Here is a 26,173-nt window from a genome sequence, read left to right on the forward strand (position 1 = left end):
TTAGTGATCATAATATAAGACTTCGTTTGTTTCATATATGTATGCATCTGCATGTTACATAAATATTTTCTTTTTAAGTATGACCAATTATCATTCAGAGTCTGTCCTCTGCACATGTAGAAAAAAGCGAAGAAAAGGAAAGAGATAGGAAATGATTGTAGATGTTATGTCTTTGCGTTCACATGCGTATTTTGCCTAATGTTCTTAAACTTTTTTATAATTATTTCATCGACTATCTTTTCTTTTTATATCCTACACCACATGTAGCGTAAGCGTATAATAAGTTATTGCAGGTGCATGCAACGCCCAGAATGGTTTGAGATAAACCCATCCATTGTTACACCGATCGGCTTAGAATCACTTTCTTAATCGATTTAAGCTTCTCTGTCCGTCCGTTATTCTTATTTTCTTGCGCCCAAATTTTTGAGATATTTTACTTAAATTTAGTATACCGACCAGTTTTAGCCCAAGGACGAATGCTATTGAAAAAGCCACGTCCCATATAACGCTTTTTTTTTTGGAAAGAGTTGTTATATGATTAACTTGGTGTAGCTTTAAGGTATTTAATAGTGGGGAAGTGGCCCGCCAATGTAGTTGGTCTGGTTAGGTCCAAATGAATAAATCAAGGAGATAAATAAAACCTAAAATTCGGCGCATCGCAAACCTTCAATCTTAATTTTAATACCATTTCCTTAACTAGTAGAACAATGATTTACGTTTGATTGGTTCATTAAGCACCAAAATGATACGTTCGCAAATTCAGCCTTAAAGATGTGCTTATCAATTATTTACAAAAGTGCTAACATCGGCAATAATCTATATTTCACATTAATATCCAACAGCAGTTATTTTTCATTCGTAAAAAAACGTTGCATAAGCCGACAACAAAACGCTAGTTTTTTATATTTTCCTGCTTAATATATTTATTTGGACCACTGGAAAGTAATCGTTGGTATGACTGCATTGCGGGCATATGTCTGTCAATTACAGCTTGCTATCTCAACAAGTACTACAGCGTTGTAGTTATTTTAAATGGGCAGACGAATATGATCAAATCGGAACAGAATATTATATGATGTTGTATACGTCTTCTTACAAACGCTGAAAGAGAGGATAAATAAATATTGTGCTCAATGAGTATTAGATATAAGCAAAAGCAGAACTCTCCTTATAAACCCGGTTCAATATCCTCCACTTATACGTACTAATTATAATATATCATTAAGGACTTTAGTTGATGAATTTTCAATTTTTGACAAAATTCGTTTTGTTAAAGAACTAAACATTCTAGAATTTCTATTCGGACATACAACGGGTATATAGTTATTCAAATGTAAATGAAAACAAATGAAAGCACTGGCGAACTACGGCCAACCGTAAAATATTCGACACCACCCCGCTTAATATGGTCGTTCATATAACGGTTTTTCAAAATACAATGCTGTAAGGGAAGTGGTCGAAAAAATGGTCCGATCTATGTACAATAGCGTCCGTCGTTGGGCTAAATATGTGGTTGTTCCAAAACATTACGACCTGTAGGTTGAACACACAGCACAAAAGGTGGGCGGATGGACAGACAAGCTCAGGTCGTTGCAAAAATAGAATAGATCGGTATAAAAAAGAGGGGTTTTTCCTCAAGACTTTCTGTGTGCTTGCATCACAAGCGATGTATGATATAATGAAAAAGAACAAAAAAGAAGAAAAAAGAAAAGTAACATATATTCACCCATTTATATAAAAATAACAGAAGATCAACATAAATCTCTCAATAAATAAACGAATGTGTCTTGCAGCAGAGATTTGGTGCAATTTAATATTGAAGTCCTTCTAGTAGTTATAGTAATAGTAGTAGTAGTAGTAAGTAGTTATAATTCCGAGATGCCTCCCGTTAAAAAAATACGTCACGTTTGTTATATTTCTCTATTGTAAGGAGAGCATAACTTTCATACTTGTTTAGAATAAAAACAAGTAAGAACATTATAGTCGAGCAAGGTCGACCGTTAAATACCCTACACCACAATGTCTAACACAATTCTTATTTTTATTATAGAACACGAAAATTATGTTTTGTTTCCTGAAAAAGGCATATTTTTCATAAGTGATTTATGGGTAAATGGGCCCACAACACAACCTAATGTAGCACAAGTACAATCCTTACATAGGGCAGGATTCAAAAATGGTCGTAATAGGTCCAAATTTTGTAGAGTTTTTGTACGAAATTACTATAATATTATGGGTCAATATCGATCACCAAGCATTAGACTTTTCTGCTCTACAATTTTCGTGAGATCCATACAGGTAGAATTGGTGCAAATTTGGTACAGTTAATTTTTTTATATTGAAATACTATTATGATATAATTTTCATAATGAAGCGCTGAGAATTATATCTTTTTGTCGTATTAACTTCAGTTTCCGTTATATGGGAGGAGGTTTATAAATTTCCCCAGTCTGTCTAAAGTTTTCATACCAATTTAGAAAACCGAAATATTAGTACTTGACCACTTTTGTCAAGAAATTTTTTATAAATACAATATTTTTCGACTTATAACACCTTTCCAGAAAGGGGCGTTATATGGCGAGTGGTCGAAAAAGTAGATCGACCCGAACTATTTTCAATAGCGCTCGTCATTGCGCCAAAACACGTCACTGTATAAAATTTCAATGAAATATCTCAAAAATTGGGGCCTGTAGCTTGAAAATAAATTTACAGGGTTGGACAGAGGCAGTTAGACGGACAGACAGGTGGAGATAAATTCAGCTTATGAATCGCTGTACAAAATTTCAACCAAATATTTTAAAAATTTACGGACTGTGGCTTGAACACAAACTTACATGGAGAGACAGAGACGGATAGACGGACAGACAGGTTTAGATAAATTCAGTTAATAAATCTAAATCGATCGGTGTAACATCCTGTGCCACATGTGGTGTTGGGTATAAAGAAAAGACCGTTACTGTGCAATTACGCTTTCTTTGACTGATTAGCTCCACCTTCAAAATCAATTGGAAATTATTTTTTTCTCGCCAAGAGAGCACATACATTGAATATTCATATTTAGATTTGTGAAGGTCCTTTCTGGCCGTTGCAAATCTGTTTACAAAACGATTATTTCCCCTTTCTTCGATGCCGGGTATAACAATGTTGTTAAGTTACCTTAAATAAGAAAACTTTGCGACTTATAAAAACGTGGCTATGGAGATGCTATGAAAATATTAAAAGAACATTTTACAGGTATCTCAATTAACGTACAAACAAACAAGTCTATAAAAAATGTTATTCCTATACATAGCGTTTTACAAATAAGTTTGAGAAAAAGGAGACGTATTATTATTATTTATTATTAAAAAAAAAAACAAAGTGCACCGGTAGAATGACGACGTGAAGTAGCCGCCCACCATCATCCAATAACATTTCATAGCACTTTTCTTTCAGCAGAGGTCATATGAAATAATTTGTTTTTTTCAGCGAATCACAAAAAATTCATGATCTTAAATACTCAGGAGAGTGCCAACAATAATTTTAACATAGACACACATGCGGACAGACATGACTTAGTCATTTCAGAATTTCGTGTTGCGTGTCTGAAGCTTCCTTTTGGGTGTTAAGAACAATATGGAAAAAAAACAAGATGAGTATACCCCGCTCCTCTATTGAGGAAGGTAATGAGAAAATACTCACATTGCTATCGTATACCGTTTGCCTTATATTTTCAAATAAAAAAAAAATTTACATATTTTGTGGCCAACAGAGGCAGTCTATTGAACACCATTCACCACATCTGCCTGTTCTCCTCATAAAATAAAAATGGGTTTTTTTTGCCGTACAAAAGTTCATATTTAGAGAAAACTATATATAAAAGGATTGTCCAAAAAGCAGTCCCATCGGATCCATATTTTCCACATTTGTTTAGTACATCGTTTTCTATTGAGAAATATTATATTAAAAATAAATAATAAAAATTTGCATAAATTTGCATAAACTGTGTCTAGCCTTACCCCAAGGCTAGCGTTGTAGGGTGCAATTGTATATTGTTCATTTAAAGACTTATTTAAATACGAAAAAAATAACATATCGAAACGTTCCAAACAAATAATTATTAATTTACTAGAATTGCCAAAATTGTAAAAAAAAAAAAAATATTTAATTTATTTGAAAATATTACCTTTTTTAACGAATTTTTCACGGAATTAAATAAACGTCTTTAACGCATCTACCATGAAATTGCTTTCAGAATTCGTATTTACTTGTACGCGTAAAAATTTCCATGAAAAATTAATGCTTTACCTTCGTCTTCCTCTTGTTCTTCTTTTCTTTTTCTTTTTTTTTTTGCTTCTGCACATTATTGCAAAGTAAAGATTAAGAGCAAAGATTAAAAAAGTGTAATATATATATGTATACGTAGTTAAAATACTTATGGTACAAAATGGCAATTTTCACTCAAGTAACCGACGATAGCAAGAGAATGAGGAGAATGGACAATTTCTCACTTAACTTCTAACAAAACTATTGACATTTGAAAAATGCATTACACTACATTAACACTAATACGAACATAAAAGCATATCAAAATCACTGCATAAAGTGAAAGTAGCTTTCTGAGAATAGAATAAAAGCAAAAATCTATGCAAAAGGTTTGAGTGCAATTACCAGTGCAGCTACTACTTGCATTGAGTTATTTAAATTCCTTCACATGTGTTTCGATACATAAGCGAATCTGTGTTAGAAGACAGGCTAGCAGAAAACTTGCTTATCGATCTAATCGAAGCGTCCCCTTTTACGAAAGTCAAAGAGTTCAGTATGAGGGAAAAAAGTGAGATATGCCGTCAAAACTTCGGACGCTTGCACTTTGATATAATCGTTTAACTTTAAACAAAGTCTATTTCGAAGGGTGTTATAAAAACTTTAGTAGTAGTAACTTTAAGGTTCGGAAAGTCCGGAAATTTCTTACGACACCAGGTTAAAATAACTTTTTTCAGGTAGGTAAACAAACATTTTTGGGATAAACATATATATAGTCATGTAGAGCAGGTTTATGTTTATTTTTTAAAAAACTTTCAAAATGATCGGTTATGTTATAGTAGCTAGACGTAAGCAAGCAAGTAAGCAAGACGTGGAAAGTCAAAGTCAGCATGTAAGGCATATTTTACTTTTTTATTTCAAATCAGGTAAGAGAACTGCAGAAGCACATAGGAAAATCTATGCTCAGTATGGAAATAATGCGTTAGCAGAACGCCCTTGTAAATATTGGTTTGCGAAATTTTGCTTTAGAAATTTTCAGTGAAAGCTTCGCTGCCATCCTGGTAGGCCAAAGACCATTGATGACGACCAACTAAAGCTTGTCATTGAAACTGACCAATCTATAATGATTCGTGAGATTGCAGAAGAACATAATTCATCTAAAACAACAAGTTGATTCCTCATATTAGAAAAAATTGTCTTATTTCATGGTGAAAATACGCAACAAATTTCCCTGCTACCTAAGAATAACCAAACATCAATAAATGCAACACTGCATGCTAACCACACCTTCGTGGCAGCGTGCGTGCGTACGACTCTTTTTGCAAAGCACACTGTATAATTGTTGAACTCTTTTTCATGTTCTTACATCCTCTGTTTTCAATACATGTTAATTTAAACACGATCAGGCTCCGTCTACACCATAACGTTATCGTAGGTGAATTTTATTTTTGTCAATTTTTGTATCTTTTTTGTATCTTTTTTGGGAACATTTGAAAATTTTGCTTAAAAACTCAAATTTCATACTAAAAAAGTTCGTATTCTTTTCATTTCCACTCAAGAAAATACATATATTTAATAGTTCCAAATACTTATTGGGTTTTCAATCTGTAAATATTTTTGCAGCCATCATAAGTAGATGAGTTGGTGCTATTTGAAATTTGGTATTTTGGATTCAGCTAAAAAGGAATCTCAACATTTCGTTAAAACCCTTACCCTTAGGTGTCTGCCTTTATAGTATTTACACAACTTCCAAGTTGCGGCCACTCCCCTACTCCTTCTCGTCACTTGCTTCTGACAATAGCCGTGTTACAGAGGTAACACGGCTTGATTGAATTGGTCATATATTTATAAAAATATCAAATGTGTTCCGTTGATAAAAGCATAACGCCCCCCCACGTCCCCCCCACCATCACCACAATTATTTGTGATCATCACAGTGTTACATAGGAAACACCCTCAGAATAGTTTGTCATTATTTAAAAAAAGCGAAAACCTTTTTCGAAGGCAATGATAATGCTTTCTAAGTAAAATCTTGAAAGAAAACTTAATTCTTTTGGGACCGCTCAGGTATGTTGCGGTCGTTCGCCCTTATTATATTAAATACGATCAATTTAAAATCCTCTGATTAGGTTACTTTTGCCCTTATTGGCAAACGTTAAACGTCGAAGCTTGGGTTCGCTTCTCCACGTTTCATTCAAGTCCGTCAATCTATGCCTAAGCTTATCCTTATATAGATCGTTCAATCAGTGCCAAGTGATAGATATTTAGATAAAAAAGAGAATCTTCTATGGCATGTTCTTGATGGATTTCTTTAGTTCAAATTTAAGAATGGATGTAATTCATCCCCAAAGGCATCGAGAGCATATAAGAAAATTAACAAACAGTCAATATTGATTTAAAAGTTGAAAAGTTACAATATGTTATTCAATCTTTACGCTTATAATTGATTGGAGCTGATATTCACCGTCTTTAACGAAACCTCAGCCCGAAACTTCTTTCTGCAAGAGCTAACTCACGTGGATTTAATGGAATCAATTTTGAACGGTATTCCGAGATGTAAAAACGTTGTGTGGCGGCTTTACGGAAGCTATCGTTTACGATTTCTCCAACGTGGAACTGAAAAATGCATCTCGCAGCCATTTTTGTGGCTATCTCTGTATTTGTTATAGGAACATAAAGGTAGGTAAAGTTGGTTTCTTTTTCTGTCTTTACCTGGCTTTCGCGGCATTATTTTCAATATTCTTCCAAGCTTGTGGTTTTAGTTTTCAATTTTTTTTCATATATGATTTAAAATCCTTTGTTTTTATATTCGCTTATTATTATAGAGGTACGCTGTAGAAACCAGGACTACCAAGTCAGTGTTGACGGACTCCAATCTCAAGGGCGGTAGAATTTACTTTGCATTATAGCTATAGCGGGTGGTCAGTCGCATTTCTTTCTCTTTCATCTCTGCTTTTCGACCATAACCGCTTTACACGAATACAGGACATGCCCTGCCATGCCGAGAATTTCGTTAACGTACAAATCTTTTGAAAAATTTAATATATTCACTAATAGTATAAAGAAAGAAGAATCAAAATTTGCAACGTTTAATAGTTCAGCATGTGTGTTTGTGTCCCGTTGTTTGTGTGGTGTAGAAAAGAAGCTAATGAAATGTAAAGTATGTCAAGAAATTGAACATGATGATGATGATGATAATAATAAAATAAGCGCAACAGGGAAAAGGGAGATAATTTTTTATTCAAGTTGAAAATGAAGACAAGTAAGAAAGAGAGAATTTGTCTGTGCCTGAATATTCCTAACAATGCGAATCAAAGGAATAATGTTAGTTAGAAGAAAATAAAATCGAGGGGAAGCAAACATGAAATAAGTGCTGTTTTGTAAAATTGTCAATCACACGTGAAATGTGTCAATTTGGACTAGAAAGCGATAAAGCGGAAAATATATTTCCCTCCCTTTTCTTCTTCGTTTTTAAGAATACTTTTACTTCTCCATGAACACATGAATGGCACAAATTTCTTAAAAAAAAAAAAAGAAAAAAAAAGAAATCATTTTTAATTCTACAATAATTAAATGAGAAATTTACGCTTAGCTGATAATTAAAACAATATTCCGCTAGAAAGTTACTATCGTTACTTTTTCGCTTTCACTCGTCTTGTCAATTTACCTTCTGCAATTGGTTGTGAGAACATTTGTGCATAGCAGTAAGCAACTGAAACACTTTTGTTAAAATTTTCATTGTGCTCCTGGAAAAAGGAAAACTATTGTGAAGTGCAAAATGGTTTAGTTAAGAGAAAATGCTTTTTAAGTAAAACAATCGAATTGAAGCAACGAAAAGCTATTACTGCCGTTGTTCGCGGAAATAAGCAATTAACTCCCATTTACACTGTCTAATGAAAGTGCGCACGAAATTAAGAAGAAGTTTGCATTGATTTTGTCCGGGGCTCTGTGCATTGGATTTCGATGCCTTTTCGACTCTACGACGATTAGTTTCACTTTTAGGCACGAGAAGAATTATAAATGATTGATTTTCGTAAGAGAAGATATTCGCGTTTTGGAATAGTCAGCAAAGGAGCCCGTAGATGGGTCAGGTTGAAGAACGGCTCAGGGCTTAGGATGTGCCCGTTCGCTAAAGCAAGTTTCGTCCAACCATCTATTTGCGTAAGGGTAAAGTATGTGCGTGGAAATCGCATTAGCGGCTTGAAGTAGTGAAAAGCGGCAAACGAAATGACGGGCCACGTAGCCATTAATACTATCAGGTTTCTTTTATTCATTCTAAACAGCACGACTTTGACCGTCGACCGGCTATTGGGGCTTGCAAGCGCATACTCTCAGGGAAACTTGGTAGCCATGTTTACCTTAACACGATCTCTCTGACTTGCAAGAGGCACCCATCCATACCTAGCGGTCTAAGAAATATCGAGAAGTGCCGGTGAAGAAGTGAAATCGGCAGAATACGCTATTTCTGGTATAGAGTAACTTACTTTTAGAAAACTTAGAATAAGGCTTAAGTGTTAAGTATTTTTGGCCCAATCCTATGCCCACATGCCTTTACATTTATTTTTACCGCATGAATTTTTTTTTTTTAAATTAAATTTTATTTTTTTATTTCAATCTTCATCTAACACGTCATACTCTATAATAAACGTAGTTGTCAAGTGATAAGTGATTTTCTTGAAAAAAGGTACGCTATTTATATTTCCATGGCTGTATACGTTTAAAGCGAAACCAAGTGAGTAGAAAAAGATTAACACATGGCTTTCCTTGTCGCTTCAATATGACATCACTTAAAGAGATTATTGTGTTTAATGCCGAAATTTAATGCTCATCAAAAATATAACGCAATGACCTTGAGCGTAAATAAAATTACTTCTCCGCCTTACTTACCTTTCGATTCAACTTAGGTGGAAGAAATCATTATGACACACAACCCAAGAAATCTCAGTCACAATTGCTTTAATTCTTGTCGTCAATAAAGGCAAGAATTATGAGTAGCTTACGTGTATACGTTGGATTTTCCCAAGGGATGATTTTCATACCTTAGCATCTCAAACGGCATTAACTTGAAAAGGATTAACAATTGATTTCGAAAGTGCCTTAATTTTTTTTATCTTCTAGTCCACTTTACATTTCCTTTCATTTTGGGAAACTAATAAATGTGACATGCGAGGCATGCCTTGGGAAAAACTTAAGAATCCCATTCTCACACAATCGATAGATATAGAAATGAAATGGGGATAGAAACGAAAATGATTTCTATCAATAATTAGGGAACACGCGATGCGTGACTGATACCAAAGTGCTGCAATCTACTTGAATAGTTATTAGGTTGCTTCTAGTCATACAACTAATCCAGCCTCTTTGATTGTTTCAAAAAATGTCAAACTTCATATTCCAGTATTTAATTCAATGTTTGAAATTGACTACTATTTAATTTTGAACATGTACGTTCATATTTATGTATGCTCACAGTGATAGTTAGTAGTTTTAAACTTTACGCAGTAGTAAAACTTATGTCGTTAAAGCGTAAACAAGACGCTTGTATGCCCATCATACAAAGATGAGGAGTATATTCATTTTGTCAAAATGTTCACAACGCCCATAAAAAAGCTTCAGAGACCCTGCAAAGCATCAAATTTTGAATTGAGTTAGAAGTGTCCGTCTGCCCACCTGTTGTAAACATTCCGTTGGCCTCAAAACTAGCAGAAAAATTCGAAGTTTTTGCACAAGGTTGGTTTTGAAAATAGACCAAGTCGGTCGAAAGACACGCCTAAAGTAGTAGATAAAGTGAAAACACCTCCCTTTTTCAAAAGGATTAAAAGGATAGCTCTTCGCGCATTACTCATCAACTACTGCCGATATATTTAGAAAAATTTGAACGTATGATGCTGTGGCGTCTATATGAAATTGGTAAAAATGGACCAAGCCTACTTAATATTATAGTGTATTAAAATTTAATTAGTTTTCTTAATACCCTTTGTGTGATATTTTATGGTAGATATTCTCTCACTCGCAAAAGAGACGACAGCGTTTGCAAAGTTTTACAAAAGAGGTCGAAAGCGGCGCAATCAGATCAACGAGAACATCTACAACAGTCGCAGGTCTATACAACCAATTATTAAGATTACCGAAACATATGTGCTCTCATTGAGAGCATAAGAAAGCCAGTTGGCTCATCCGTAAGTAAATCCGATCTTAAGTTAGAGACAGACAAGAGTCTAAACGTAATATCCTGCACCATAATTCTTTTATAACAATCGATTGATTTTATTAAAAAATCGGTAATAACTTCTCCATGCCCACATTGTTATCTTTATATATTACGTGCCAAAGACAACTAAAAAGATGATCTGCCGTTGTCATAACATTTTATTTTCCAAACTCAAAGGTTTCTTTGAGTCCAATTTGACAAATTCTTAAGTCGAACACACTATTCTTACATCGATATTGAAAGAAATTTTTTTTTTTTGTTTTTCGTAGGGTACCCTTTGTAGTATTGCATAACAATGTCTTAGGAAGTTTAAAAAATTGCATTTTGAATAAATCTTGAAGTTGAAAAGAGGCCAATTTTGGCCCTCAAACTTTTGGGTAATCTATCACGTTGTCCAATGAACTTGATTAGTAGTCTTACAAAGCTTTCATATAAGCCTATCTTTCCTTATTTCCCACAAATCACATAGAAATTGCAAGTAACTTTTCCTTCCTTTTAATTATAAAAAATCTTACTTTCAAATTTTCTTTCTTAACTATACTGACTTATGTAACAAAAATGTGTAACAAAAAATTCTCTTTGTGACTTACTTTACAGATGGTCACAAATTTGTGACTTTTTTTTTTGAAATCACCAAATTTTATGATCAAGCCTCCAAATACCATAAAATAGTAAAAATTCACAAAATCGATTTGACTTTTGATTGTGAGTCGTTTTTTGATTTGTGAGGTGTCAGAATATGGCATATGGTGTTTTGATAAACCACAAGAGTAAGCAGTGTGCTATGTAACTAACTATGAGTTTTATCCGGGAAGTGTTCCTTTTACTAGGAAAAGACAAAAAGAATGATAAACAGTTTCGTGTAATTTTAGTGGAATGCAGTCATTTTTGACTCTAGACAATTCATATGGGGGTGTTAAGTAGCGCGTAGATCTTGCCGAATGTTTTGTTAATAAATCTCAATCAGTTTATGACTTATGTATTAATAATCTTCGGAAAACTTTGGAAAATTTATTATAATAGATGTTGGTTTGTGAAAAAATATGAAAAATGCTTAAGAAAGAAATTCTTTTCCATTTTACACTGCACACGGCGTACTTATGTTTCTGAAATAGCTTTTGTAAAATGTATTATTTTAGTATTATGAAATATGATGCTTTCACTTATATGATACAATTTATATCTACAGACATGCGTACATTTGGAAACAATGGCAAAGATAAGGAAATTATGGATAGCAAAGTACACGAATTAAGCAATGTATGAAAAGAAATTTGTGGCAGGGGTAGCACATCCATGTCCAGGGGACGTCCTCTACAAGCTACATTTACATTTGTACCGATCAATTTTATTAGGGAATCTGACGAAACTGTACGCTCACAGGGGTTTAATAACTTTCTTGCCGATCTCCATTCCTAGGTCTAGTGATTTCATTAACGGCTTCGACCAACTCGTTCGTTCGTTTTACTTACGGCTTAGCTATTAATTAACCCTTTGTTTTATTAATTTCTTTAATTTTATTTCACTTTACTTGTTAATTTAATTTATGGTTGATCCTATCTCTGTCTTGTAAGTTGCCACTGTCTCGTCTGTTCGTTTTCCATTTTGCACTTCATTATGATGACTTTGTTCGCAAGGTTATATCTATTGATACCGTGCGAACAAATTCACTTAAACCTAGTTCCTAATGCTCTTTTAAGCGCATTCTTTGTAATACATGCAGGCATGATGTTGCTAATCCAAGGTTTGCGACTACAACGATCTTCACAGCATTACAAAATTTGTTGCAAATTCCAAAAACCATGCAAAAAGCAATGGGCAATGTTGCACGGTAGCAGAGCCAAGTTTTTTTAAAAATAACACTAAACTGTCAAGCATCTGCAAAGTACGGCACAGTCAGTCGCTCGCTTTGGATAAATTCTTAGGGCTTCTTTGATTTTGGTAGAGGCACGACATCATTGCAGCCCGCAAAACGAACAGGGTTAACTTATTGGGCCTTGGTCATGCCCTTTATAAGTCATTGTTCTCCAGTCAAAAAAGGAATTGTTCTCCAGTCGAGGCGAACTTACCGTCTCTTATTAAGTATCTTTTATGACCGTCTCAACAATCGCTTTTCAGCTGTCTGCAAGTAACTGAGACATACGCAGCAAAGCTATATGAACATGAATTGTTACTCAAAGTTTGATTTGCTATAAAGATACTATGATTATTATACAATAAGCATTTCTTTTAACTAATCACACACAAGCCAATAGCCAAAAGCCAAAGCCATCATCATTGTATGTGGAAACAATGAATGGTCTGCTTACGCTCGTCGCTAAATAATTAGGGACTACAAACATACATTTGTATTATCTCTTTCCTACACACTGGAAAAAGTTCCATCATATGATTTTCCCATTAGTAAAATGGAACTATAGCCAAGCTGCTCTCTTTGCTCTCTCTCCAATTAGCGTCGGTAGAGTGTATGCTAAAGGAATCTGTACGACTGCATTTACGTCGGCTCACATACCTAACTATGTTACCAATATTGTCCAATTCCAGTTCATCTACTATCATATGCTATTATGGCCCTATCCAAATTTGAATAGACAACTAGTAAAAGTATTATAGTGGGCCACACAACCCATAATTAAATGCCCTACCCTATTTCATTTAATACAGTTATTCACATAACTACTTTTAAAAATATGGCTTTATAAGGGAAGTGATCGAAAAAGTGGTCCGATCGGAACCATTTTCAATATCATTCATCCTTGGCCCAAAAAATGTCAGTATAATAAATTTCATTAAAGAATTTCTAAAAAACTCGGACAGGCGGGCTGTACACAGGAATACAAGAGGATCAAGATGGACAGACAAGCTTAGAGCAGAAAGATCCTTGTACCACATGCGATGGAGAATGTAACAAAAGCTTATGGTAGCTATGAGCTGCAAAAATCTCTAAGAGTAATGAAAATTTTGAAACTAACTTTTTAAAGTACAACGACTACCAATGTAGAAACTTTGTTGATGAGAAGTAGATCTTAAGTAAAAAAAATATGTCTGTTCGGCATGAACATAGTACATAAGCACTACCTTTTTCAATAATTAATGCGATTCGCTTCTCAAATACTCGTATATATGTTGAACTTGAAATGACCTTGAAATCAGAATATTTTCCGCGTAATAGTGTCACCCCCAGATGTAATAATATTCTAATTAATTTTCTCTTTCCAAAATTTGAAAACAAAAAGATTTACTTTTGCTAGAGGCTCCTTTGAGATTTTAACCGTTTCACTAGAGAAGCTGTCATAAGCAACACAAATTCATGTACATGTATGTACGTACATGGATATAAAATAAAAGCAGTCATAGCTTTTATAAAACAACTTACGTTTATTACTCATACCTGTGTGCATACTGTTAAACAATTTTAATAGTTGCCTTCGTTTCCGTTTTTTTTTTTTTTTTATTTTTACTTTCCAACTTTAGACATATACCAAATAAAATGAGGAAAAAAAAAAAACCCTAAGGTAAAAAAGGTGCACAGAGTGGAGAAACCACAACAGCTGTCAGTTGTTGTAAGCTCTGCACAACTTGTAATATGTAAATTAAATTCATTAATTTTTATGAGTTTTCTTAAGTGGGTCTAGATGGCACACAAATGCATAACTTAATGACATACCCTCTCGTCTCTAGCATTTCAAATGTTTTTTTTTTTTGATAAACAAGCCAGTTTTCGCAGCCTATACGTCTTCGCAAGCGCATACTTTTATCATAAAATAATTTTGAGAAGTTAGGAAATCAAAATTTATATATACTCAGTATACCCTATTCCACCTGTAGAACAAGAGTGTATTAAATTTGCGGGGATGGATGTAACATCGAGAGGGATTTGGAACAGACCCACCTCTTACTATTACGATCGATACAGAATCACTTTCTAATCGCTCTAAACTTGTCTATGTTCGCCTAATTTTCTTACATTCAACCTATAGGCCGCAAATCTTTTAAATATTTTGATGAAATCACGTATACCGACATGTTATGGCCCAACGACAAACGCTGTTGAAAGTGGATATTGACTGGACGCCCATTTCCGACCACTTCCCATATAACCTTGCCTTGTTTTGAGTAACCGTAGGGCAGTGCGGGGTGTTTAATGATAGGTCTAGTATGTGTTATTTTTCCATTCATCCAATATCCTTGTGCACTGACATTTCGAACTAAGGAACCTTATCATCATCATCATTATTATTAGATTCACCTTATGTATGACTTTTATGTCAACAGTGCATATATGCGCACAGATTCTATGCTTTTATAGTTCTTTGGTTTTTATAAATTAATTCGTTGCCTTTTCCTCCACAAAGTTATGTTTAAACTAAATGTAAGAGAATGATAATAAAAAAAAAAAATAAATCGATTTTTTTCCTATTTATGCAAACTTTACAAGGCACAACTATTAACCGGTTTTCGTAACATTAGACAAGTACACCGCATGCTTTAAAGAATAGAGAAGCAAAGAGCAAGAAAAAAACCAAAAGCGAGAAATAATAATAGACACTAACAAGGAAGAATATTGTGTTGCCCACCGACATGATCTGATTAGTTCAATATAATAAAACATTACTTTTATTATTTAATGATATTTTTGTGATGTGTTTAAAAAAAGAAATGCTGCAGCATATTATAATGCCATGATGATTATGCAATCATTGCAAGACAAGTCTAACTAAAGAAATTTCACTGGAGTCCTTTGAATAGTCTGCCAATGTATATATGGGCTTGGCATGCGACTATCTTTTTTTGAAAATAAATCAAAAACAAATAAGAGCTTTATAGTCAGGCAAGGTCGGCGATTAGATACGGTACACGCCCCGATAGGTATTCTTTTACCGACTTCTGAAAATACAACATATGGCAAATGGTAGGAAAAGTAGACAGCTCAGAATCGTGTTTAATAGCGCACGTCCCCGGGAAGAAACACGACAGTCTAGCAAACTTCATCAAAATATCTCAAAAAATTTCAACCTGTCAGTTAAACACAAAAATACTTAGACAGACAAGCGTAGATCGATTCAGAATCATGAAAGGTGGTTCAAGTAAGCCCCTCTGATTGTTGCATATAAGCTATATATATATATGCACACACAATCACACACACACAAGTGACGTAAGGTATAATGAGTGCAAATGCAAGAAGAGAAGTTTTGAACATAATTTGCCAAATATCTCTCTCACTCACTGTCAGAGAATAGCGAATATATGCCGAACAAATTTCGACATTGTGTACGGTTTACACATTTAGACTTCTGCCGGATGAAGCCAATGATGAATGATGACTAAAAATTTAAACATAACAGATGCGCTTTCGATTGCCAATCGTTTAAAGAAAAGAAGGCCGTCTAAATTTTTTCCAGAGCTTATCATGAAGCTCTGGGTACATTCACTAAACATCACCATAGCTGAGGAATCTTCAACTAATGCGTATAAGTTGCAACACAAGTAAGAGATGTAGATCTGTCAAGAATAGTTAAAGGCACTCTCCTCTAAAGCTATTCGTAGAAGTTGACCTTTTTTCCAAAATGAAACATAAACAATATTCATAAGTGATCGAAAATATTATTCATCATTATTAGAATCAATTTCTGAATCGATCTAAGCCTGTCTGCCCGTCTGTCCGTCTGGTGTCTGTCCTTGGAAATTTGTACTAAGATACAGGTCGCTATATTTGAAATGCTTCGATGAAGTTTGGTATACGGACGTGCTTTGATCCAAGGACGAACGTTATTCGCATCGGCTCAATGTTTCTGAGAAGTGCACCTATTGTGAGAAGTTATTATATAGAAATTCAAAATTTTTCAGCAAAACTCATTCTATTGGAAATTCTAAATTTATACGTAAAGTTTCTATCGGCTGGAGCAATTTCTTGAAGCCTCTCTCATATAACCTTTACTACGAAAACTGACTCTCTATATAGTAAATATTTCATAGTGAAAATTAGTTCACAAGAGTAAATTGGCACAGAAATCAACCTTTCAGAATTTGGAACACGTAAGTCTATTTTGTTCGATACCACTGCACGTGGGATTTGCATGAAAATAATTTGCATTATTATCAAAATGGATGAGTAATTATATTACGCGAAGTGGTGTAGTCATGGTGTAGTCAGTGGTGTAGTAATAGTCGGCCTTGCCCGATTATAATGTTTCTATTTGTTTTTTAGGACAGACAGTTAATAGAAGATTGTACCTATTCTTTTGAACACTTTCTTCACAAGACCCTTTCAGAGACAAATTTCTAAACAAAAGAAGTCCCTTTGAAAATCGTCCCCAAGCTGTCTTTAAGAATATTCGAATTTTCGAACAGAGAACTATTCCCGAGAAAAGCATCTCGCCTCAGTTTTTAAAATCATCTAAAGTTTTGAACAGAAAACTGACGAAGGGAAACGCGTCCCATGTTTGTTTTTCAAAATAACGCAGCTGCTGGCTGAAGGATCATTCCCTTCAAGAACTGCTCGAGCTTATGGCAAATGGGCAAATGCCGAAAATAGCGCAATTCCTGTAAGTCGAGTTCTGAGTTCTCTTTGGGAACAGAGTGGTTGTCGTGAGAACGTGACTATTAATAGGAATGGTGTTGAAAGCCTATCTGTAAAGACAAAGCAACATCTTAAAAGAGAATAATTTCTGTGAGCGGGGTTACGGGCCTTTTTTTGAGCACGAAGCAACTTCTGAACGGATGACATCTTCTAGAGAATATCCGACGATAGGAAGTAGAACGTGTTTCCTAGAACTGTAGCGTACGGTAGCTTTAGGTCATTGCTCCTATTCGCCAACTGTTGTTTTTTATTACTATATGGGTAAAGTGACGGTGATGGATTACGATACCGCATGCAACAGTTATTACTTTCTACAAAGTGCTTCCAAATTGGTTTTCAATATAGGCGGATGCGCCCGTCTCTCGATCGGAATAGAAAAAATAGGTTGAAACAGGGTTGAATAATGAAAAAGTTTTCAAAGCAACTAATAGACATTTAATAAAAAATCCCATCACATACCTAACTTTAATTAATAAAAGAAATTTATCATCTACTAATAAAAAAATTCATCATTTGCAGAAAAGCTCTGACAAGATAAATAAGCTATGGTGATAAATATCAAAGATTTATATGAAAAGAACAGAAAAAATCTTCCTTCTCTCCTCCAAAGGGAAAAATGAAATTCACCTACCAGCCTTCACGGCTTAGAATGCAATCAATCCATCTTATCCTTGGGTCCATAAATATTTAATTCAAATTTCATTTTATCAAAAAGATCTACTTACCCTTTCTTTTTCTTTAGTTATTTATTAAAAAAAAAGAGAAAATTTACATTTTCCCACATTTTTTTTTTTTTTTTTTCATTTAAAGTTTTATTTTAAAACAAAAAAAAAAAAGGTTGCTATATACACACACATACACTTAAATTTATAAAAGTTATTATTCTCCTATAATATTCACAATACGTACAATTTCCGTTGGTCTTTGCTCTTACTAATGGAATATGTGCCTCCGCTGGCGTATCGTCACGGGTGCATTTTGTTTCTTTTATAGAGTAAATTTACATTATATTTTATGTATAATAATTTTTTCTTTTTTTTTGTTTTTCCGGTTTACATTACATGCACGATAACAAATATACAAAAAATTACTACTAAAGCTAATAGACATACAAGAAAAGGTACGTGACCTTGTTCAGTGTTATGATAAACATTGACGATAGTGAAACATATTCAAAAATGTTATTTTATCTACATTACATACATATAAGTTAAAATATTTTTACATATTTTACAAGAGTAAGGTTTTTTGATTTATATAAATGTTTCTTATCAAAGTTTTTTTTTTTTTTTTTTTAATAAAATCTTTACATTTTTGGTTTTAGTTTTTTTTCTTTTTTTTATTTTTTTCTTACATTAACAAAAAAATCGTTGCCTTGCTTTAAAATTTATCCAGAGTTTCTGTAATGCAAAAACTTATACTAATCGAGATTTTTTAAACTCAAAATGAATATTGGATTTGATTTAACAGTGTATACGTGCATTCGTGCGTCTGTCTATTTACTAAAATCACAATTTCAATTTTAAAACTTTATAACTTGTACTTAATATTAAAATGACAAACTTCATCGAAAACTTTTACTTTTTCTTTTACTCTTTCTTCTTCTTCAGTTAATTAAAGTATTATAATCGGCTAAGAGACCGAGTATTAACACTTGGCTTACTACGGTGCAAAAAATTAGGAACAAAAATGAAGAATTTGAATCATAGAAAAATGACCTTTCGAATAACTCTTAAATGTGAAGAGATTCAAAGGAGATCATCGTCTTAGTCCAAATGATCTATAATGAATCTTTTAATAAAGAACTAATTATCATTTTTCATCTTTGTTACAAAAAGTAAAAAATTAAATTTTATTGCCATAGAAAGGCTTACTTTCTTGTCATGAGAACCCTTATAGGCAGGCTGTTCCGGAAAATGGGAGCATCTGGTTCAAACTTACTACAGCGAACTCTGTGTCAATTCGGTTAATAAAACATTGAAAATAAGACTTTATTGTCCAACAAAGCCTTCTATTGGCCGGTATGTTTGTTTAGGGGTCTGTTCAAAATATGGTCTCATCCCAATCTGTGTCAATTCGGTTAATAAAACATTGAAAATAAGACTTTATTGTCTAACAAAGCCTTCTATTGGCCGGTATGTTTGTTTAGGGGACTGTTCAAAATATAGTCTCATCCCAATCGAATTTTCTATATTTATTTGCTGAGCAAGTTTTATTCGCCGCTTCTTCTCGAGAAATATAAGATATTATATGTATTTTTCATCGGACGGACGGCTTAAATGACGAGCATTCGTTGAAATGAATTTTACCGTAGACGTAGCCGTCGGGACGTGAAATGTTTGATTTGATTTTGAGATTAAGATTTGTTGATATTTGAAAACATCAACTTTTTGAAAGGGATGCGAATGCCAAGATAATTATTGTGGACAGTGAACGGGTCGCTTATATTCAATTAGTGCTACACCAGATTATTATACATCGAAATATCTCGAAAACAAGAATATATTAAAAGGTATCAAAGAGACCGACAGACTGACAGACAATCAGACCGGTTTAAATTATTTTCTAAATGATGGATATATTGAAGGATTGGTTTATTTTCACCCAAAACAAGAGTACTGCGTATATCTCTAAAATCTTAGCAGATCCTTATCAAACATGGTGTTGTAGAGCAAAAAAAAAAAAACCAAATCAACATTTGCTGATTGGTGTGAATTAAAGCTTAATCCTTTTCATTACTTCTTGCACCAAAACTTATCTGTCGAGGTAAGCTCGACACTATATTATTTAAAATTATAAAATTTTTTCCTGGTTTTTTTTTTTTTGAATACTAAATGTGTCGCGATCCGAGCGCTTCTATTGAAAGCTCTTTTTTGCAAATTATTCAAATAGTTAGTGGTAGTTAAAAAAAATGATATAAAAAGTTTACTCACTTCTCATGCTATCATAGGAGGTGATTTTGGTGATTGGCATGTTTTCGAATGAATTTCACGAATAAAGCTCCCTTTGCTCCCTTTTTATTAAGATACTTATGAATATTTGGCCCATTTAGATATGTTCTACTAAATCGTTGGAATTTTATCACAGCAAGCACGTTTGGTGTAAGAGAAAAAAAAGCTATAGACTGAATTCTTTTTCCCGTTGGTACATTCTTTCGAACCATTTCTTTGATATCTCTCCAAGTTTCTACAGTAAAATTCATAAAGGCGAAAGAGCAGTTTAAAACGCTCTTTTATAAGTTTTCAGCATCATAATGATTCCCTTAAACATTCAAGAATACTACCCAAAAGGCTTTTGTGCAATGAGGGAGTTTTTTAAAACTATATGGTCCCAGCTTTACGCGGTCAACTTTCAAGTAATATAATGCATTATCCCATCCACTTACTGCTTAGGAATTGAATTAATATGGAACCGAATTTTGATATCATTACGTATTCGTATAAGGAAAGTATTGCATATTGAAAATAAATTGAAAAATTTTTTTTGTTTAGAAACTTCATGACATAAAATTTTAAATAATATAAAATAATAGCTAAGGATTAACTGATTAAGTTTAAATTTCTGCTACAGTCTCTTAATAATACTCTCTGATGAAGATTTGAATGCTCTTTTGATTGGTTGATGGATTGCCAGGTACTTTTGAAAATGTATAAATTCTTACCAGAAACCGTTGCTAATTTTCTCTTTCTAACATTTTAAAGAAACCCTTTTCTCTTCATTAAGTAACGAAAAATATTTCGAGAATTCTTTTCAGCTTTTATTTTAAATAGCAAGAGAGCTGAAGAGATTTTGAAAAAAAAAAAAAAAACAACACAAAACAAGTAAGAAACTTATATTCGATTGTGACTCAATCTTTTATATCCTTCGCCATTATCCTAAAAAAAATAAAGAAATAAATTTTCATGCTCTCATACTATGAAGTGGGCGCAGCTAATCTTTTTTATTTTCGCTTCGTTCACATTTAATTGATATTGTTTATGTCTTATTCCTTCTCAAAAGCAGAGGTGGTTCTGTGACCGCGTTCTTCGACCGTCTACGCCAATTTTCAATACCAATCTGCTTGCAAGAATTTTCAAGGTTTCCATCAAATTTGATGTTGATAGCTTCATCTTTACCGCCAGGAGAGTTTTCACGATAGACACACGCACGGACAAGTTAAAATCGATTTAGGATTTGATACTGATCAGAAATATATATGGTCTGTGGAACTTCTGGCGTTTCTACGCTCTGGGCGTTGCAAACGTCATGACAAAATGGATATTCCTTTCATCTCTCGGTGATGGGTATAAACGGATTTCTCCTGAGTACTGCTTAACTCTTAAATAGTTTAACAAATATGTAGAAAGGCGTTTTAAAAATTTGCTTTAAATAGATTAGTCACTCGTATTAACAAAGCAGCGGTTTGCCTCAGCCGAGTCCGGTTAAGTCATTACTTTAAATTGAAAATGTTAGCAGAGAGGATGATAATCAAATTTTCAAAAACCTTTTCGAAATTCTCTTTCAAACCCCATATATTTATTTATTTTTTTTAAGTTTACAGAAACTCATGATCAAAATTATCCAGTTTTGGAAGACAAATGATTTTCCAAAAGTAATTCGATTCCCAGAATCAATCTTAGCTTATGTCATTCAATGCGGCTCCATGGGATAAATCGTTGTCAGCAACGAGTCCGCCTTAAAACTTATTCCCGGCTCATCAGTTGCTTTCCAAATGATCACATTTTCGTTTTATAAAAATGTAAAATAGTCCTCTGGACTTGAGAAATACCGATAAGAGTTAGTAAACAGCGATGAATTTAAAGAAATTGAGCAAACTTTTTTGGAATCAGACTTTAATCGTTTGATTAAATTTTAGTAGTCAAACGCGCGCATCCTTTTCACTATTTACAGGTGATGAAGCCACGATATATTTTACGTCTCTTTTCAGACTTACTCTTCTCGGTTTATTTTTTGTTTGCCGGGATGCACTTAAATAAAATATAAAGTGTTTGATGGCTTTACTCATTTTTATTGCTTCACGCTTTATTTCTCTTCTGGTTTTTTTTTTTTTTTTTTTTCGTATAGTTTCATTGCCTTACACAGAGTTCTCCTCTAAACCCTATTATAAATGTAAAAAGCAAAAAAAAAAAAGCAGAAAGAAAATACTAATTAAAAGGCGAACTTTTTTTTTGACTTAATAGTGTGCCAGTCAGCTTTGCTAAAAATATGTTTTTAAAGGAAAAACAAAAATAAAAAAAAAAAATAAAAAATCTCTAATATACGTACCTTCATTAAAGGACTGACAGCTCGAGGCATTACAGCTAAAGCTGTGGCGGCGGGTAGAATATGTAAAGCACCGTTCGAACCGCGTTGCAAAGACAACGAGTGATGTTGACCTAATAAAGTGGTTGTGGTGGTCGATGAAACGCACGATTCACGCTTGCCTTTACCGTAATACGATGTTAAAGGTCTAAAGAGTGAAAACAATGAGTAGTGATTTTGTATGAGTTAATGAGCGCGTGTTTAGAGGTTAAGCGAACCTTGTGCTTTCAGTTTTTGGTGAAATATCTTTAGAGAAACTTTTTGTAGTGTAACTGTTAAAATGAACATTTAATTAAAAGAGAAAGTAAAAATTATTACTATTTTTATTTTTATTTATTTATTTATTTTTTATTATATAACAATTACCGTTTCGATTGATTTAATCGAATGTTACGTTGATCCTGCCAGTTGGCTATGTGATGTCTTAAAGCATTGCGTACTTCTGAATTGAGAAAACAATAAAAAAGTGACACTGAAAAGCCCTGAAATAAAACGCATACAATATGCGGACGCACCCGCATCCATATACTTTACATGTCAGCTTTTTTTTTTTTGTTGTTGTTGTTAATGTTGTTAACATGACAAAGATTTCAACTTACTTGTGTGCTTAAGAGCACCGAACGCAATACAGCAAACATATGACTCATAATGCCACCTTCGTTGGGTCCGGCCAATACCACCAGATATGTTATGCCAAACAAAGGTATCAAAACTAGTAAAGCTTTAGCCGCTTTACGATACTGACGTGTCTCGACAGTGTTGGCAGACCGTAGTTTTGTTATCAAGACCTTGAACGTGAACGATTGTGTGTAAAAATTATTACCTGATATCTATATAGACTCACTCACCCACATGATTATCAATAAAAAAATTAAATTTATTAAGAGCACCGCGCATACAGGTCCTTGAAATATCCAATCGACATGAGTTTCATGCATCCAGGGACAACCCATTATTTCAATCTACAAAACATAGTACGTACCACTCATTTCATCAAAGTCAAAATATATCAGCGCACACATGTACATCTATACATATATATATATATATATGTGTGTGCTTGGGTAAAGTGTTTGTGAACATGCGTTAACTCACCTCTTCTTTCTCATGCGAGAGAGTCAGGCCTTTGGCAATTGTCCAAATGATTATAAACACAGCAGGACCACCTGTAAGCACAAGTTTTAACAAAGCTTTTAAAATTTTAACATTTAATTACCGGAAGTTCTCTTGCATACATACAATCAAAAAAATAATAAAGAAATTTCTGTTTAACTTTTCATTATTACCGTTCTTGTTGTTATTATTACCTTATGATTAAATAATATATTTTCATTTTTCCTTTATTTTTTATTTTTTTTTTTTCAACATTATTTCATAAAAAATATAATTAATTTAAAACTTACCCCAACCTATTAAAACATAAATGTTGAAACGTATATTATCACTGGAAAACGTTTTCACCACCAACATGTATAAGTAGAGGCCTGCACAACATTATTAAAAATCAATGTTGTTTTTTTTTTTTTTTTGCGATTTGTAGGCGTTCTCGTCGCAAGAGAAATAAAAAATTATAATAAATAAAAAAAATAAAAAAAGAGAAAACCATCATAGCAATGAGAAAATGTTCATTCATTTGCAAAATTTATTAAAATTGATTTAAACCTGAAAGCTTAAAAAAATACATTTTATGACGCATATCGAATAATTTAAGAAATTACTTATATAGAAACGAGTGAAAACACTCTAGTGAGCCACGGCCTGTCATAAACCACTCGAAAGATATTCTTATACCAACTTGTCAAAATGAGGCGATATATCGTCCTATTCAAACCATTTTCAATAGCATTCAGCCTTGGGTCAACGCCTGCCGATCTGCCAAATTTCACTAAAATATTACAAAAATTGCGCCCAACAGGTAGAAGACGAGAGAAAAACTTGGGCAAGCGGATGCATAAGCTTAGATCGGAAGGTGGTTCTAAATCGTTCGGTATAATAAAAGGTGGACTTACCTCAAGTCCGTCTGCGTGGCGCATACATCTCCACAATCTTAATGTACCTTTGTACCCCAAGTGGCGCAGGGTAAAATTGCTTTCTAAGTTTTTAAGAAAGTATACGGGATAAGTCCTTTATGCATATGTATATCTAGAACCAAGTAAACAAAGCTTCCTAAGATAGTTTAAAGTAAGTTTCTACAATTTTTACTTGATTACTCTCTCACTTAGTTTACAACACTTAAGTAAAATAATAGAAAGAAAGTATTACTTTCTGAAAATCCATCAAAATCTGTCGAGTTCCTATTCGTTTCTAAATATATCTTGGAATACCTATCACTAAATATGACATACATCTTTAAAGAATATAAAAAATAGGAAAAAAAAGGGGGAAATTAACCTAATATTCTGAACGTACTAAGTTAGCCAAGTTACCAATTCGCTGCTTGAAAAACTGCGAACAGAATTAGCGTAAATTTGTCTGCATCAGGCGATACATGCGCGCAACAGATGAAGCATTGATCAATAATTAACGGGACTTACACGTAGAGTGGGCATTCACCTGCTTTAAAAAAAAAAAAAAACTTCAAATATTACTTTAAAGCTGACCAACTCACAAGCAACGCCCTGCCGAAAGCGCGTATTGCAATGAGCTAAGGGAGGTTACTTCTGTCATTTTGAAAACAATGGAAGGATCCAAATTTCATGCGTTTGTTTGCAATAGTTTAGTAAGAACTAAGTAAGGAAATTATATTCGATCTTGACCGAATCTTTTATATCCATCACCGTGACCAGTGGGCACAGCTGACTTTTTCTATTTGCAAAATAAAAGTTTTTGTCGCATAGAAGTGTGGGCGTGTGCTGTAAAAATTTTAAGTCCCGCCCAAATTCTTGTGCAACTTTGTAGGCAAAATTTCGCCAACGGGAGAGTGTTTATTACAATTATTACACAGTTCCGCAGAAAGATAGATGGACAGACGGACATGTTCAGGTTCATTCTAAATTTTGACACTGGCCAACATTTTATAGACTTTGTGGGATTTTTGAAACTTGTTACTGCCCCTTTCAAAGATATTGAAAAAAAATAATTTTTATATAATATTATATTAGCGGAGCCTTGGTCCATTTTGATAATTTTTATTTTCGCCCAAAAAATATGCGTTCAAATTCTTATACATTTAGATGTTATAGATTATGAGTAATGACCAAAAAACAATTTTTTATTCCTTTTAAAAAGGAGAAGTCTTCTCAGTCTACGTGATACTGTAGGCGTGTCCTTCAACCGATTTGTATTATTTTCAAAACCAACCTTGTGCAAAAAGTAGTTTATGGATAATGAACAAAAAAATGATTTCTTATTCTTTTTGGAAAACAGAGGCGTGCTTGCTTTATCGAGTACTGTAGGCGTGTCCTTCAACCGATTTGTATTATTTTTAAAACCAACCTTGTGCAAAAAGTAGTTTATGGATTATGAGCAAAAAAATGATTTCTTATTCTTTTTGGAAAACAGAGGTTTTTGCACTTTACCCAATACTGTAGGCGTGCCCTGCGACCGATTTGGCTTATTTTTAAAAACGACCTTGTACAAAGAAAAGTTTATGAATAATGAACAAAAAGATGATTTCTTATTCTTTTTGGAAAGTAGACGTGTGCTTGCTTTACCGAGTACTGTAGGCGTGTCCTTTAAACGATTTGGCCCATTTTAAATACGAACTTGCGAGCAAGAGTTTGCAATGTTTCTATCAGATTTCAAGTCAATAGCTTCATTTTTGCGGCCGGTGCCATGTTTAGGCACACAAACGAACCGATGGACACGTGCTGATCGACAATATACATGTTTGGGGG

The 26,173-nt window shown here is 33.6% G+C and overlaps 1 protein-coding gene across 3 annotated transcripts in view; it reads right to left on the reverse strand.

Annotated features, from left to right (window-relative positions):
- Positions 1-22,095: 22,095 nt before the first annotated feature.
- The window catches only part of LOC119636236 (diuretic hormone receptor), a 47,813-nt gene continuing 43,735 nt past the window's right edge, over positions 22,096-26,173 (reverse strand). For 2 of the 3 annotated variants that reach the window (XM_038031496.1, XM_038031497.1), the window contains 8 exons: positions 23,741-23,821; positions 23,433-23,503; positions 23,186-23,299; positions 22,937-23,125; positions 22,704-22,819; positions 22,556-22,609; positions 22,302-22,485; positions 22,096-22,134 (listed from right to left, as the gene is read on the reverse strand). In XM_038031496.1, coding sequence (XP_037887424.1) covers positions 22,111-22,134; positions 22,302-22,485; positions 22,556-22,609; positions 22,704-22,819; positions 22,937-23,125; positions 23,186-23,299; positions 23,433-23,503; positions 23,741-23,821 — 833 coding nt within the window. In that variant the 3' untranslated portion in view covers positions 22,096-22,110. Of the gene's footprint in view, positions 22,135-22,301; positions 22,486-22,548; positions 22,610-22,703; positions 22,866-22,936; positions 23,126-23,185; positions 23,300-23,432; positions 23,504-23,740; positions 23,822-26,173 lie in introns of those variants that run through there. The other variant, XM_038031498.1, reaches the window with a different exon arrangement.

Source organism: Glossina fuscipes, unplaced genomic scaffold (assembly GCF_014805625.2).
Source record: "Glossina fuscipes isolate IAEA_lab_2018 unplaced genomic scaffold, Yale_Gfus_2 28, whole genome shotgun sequence".
Taxonomy (NCBI): Eukaryota; Metazoa; Arthropoda; class Insecta; order Diptera; family Glossinidae; genus Glossina; species Glossina fuscipes.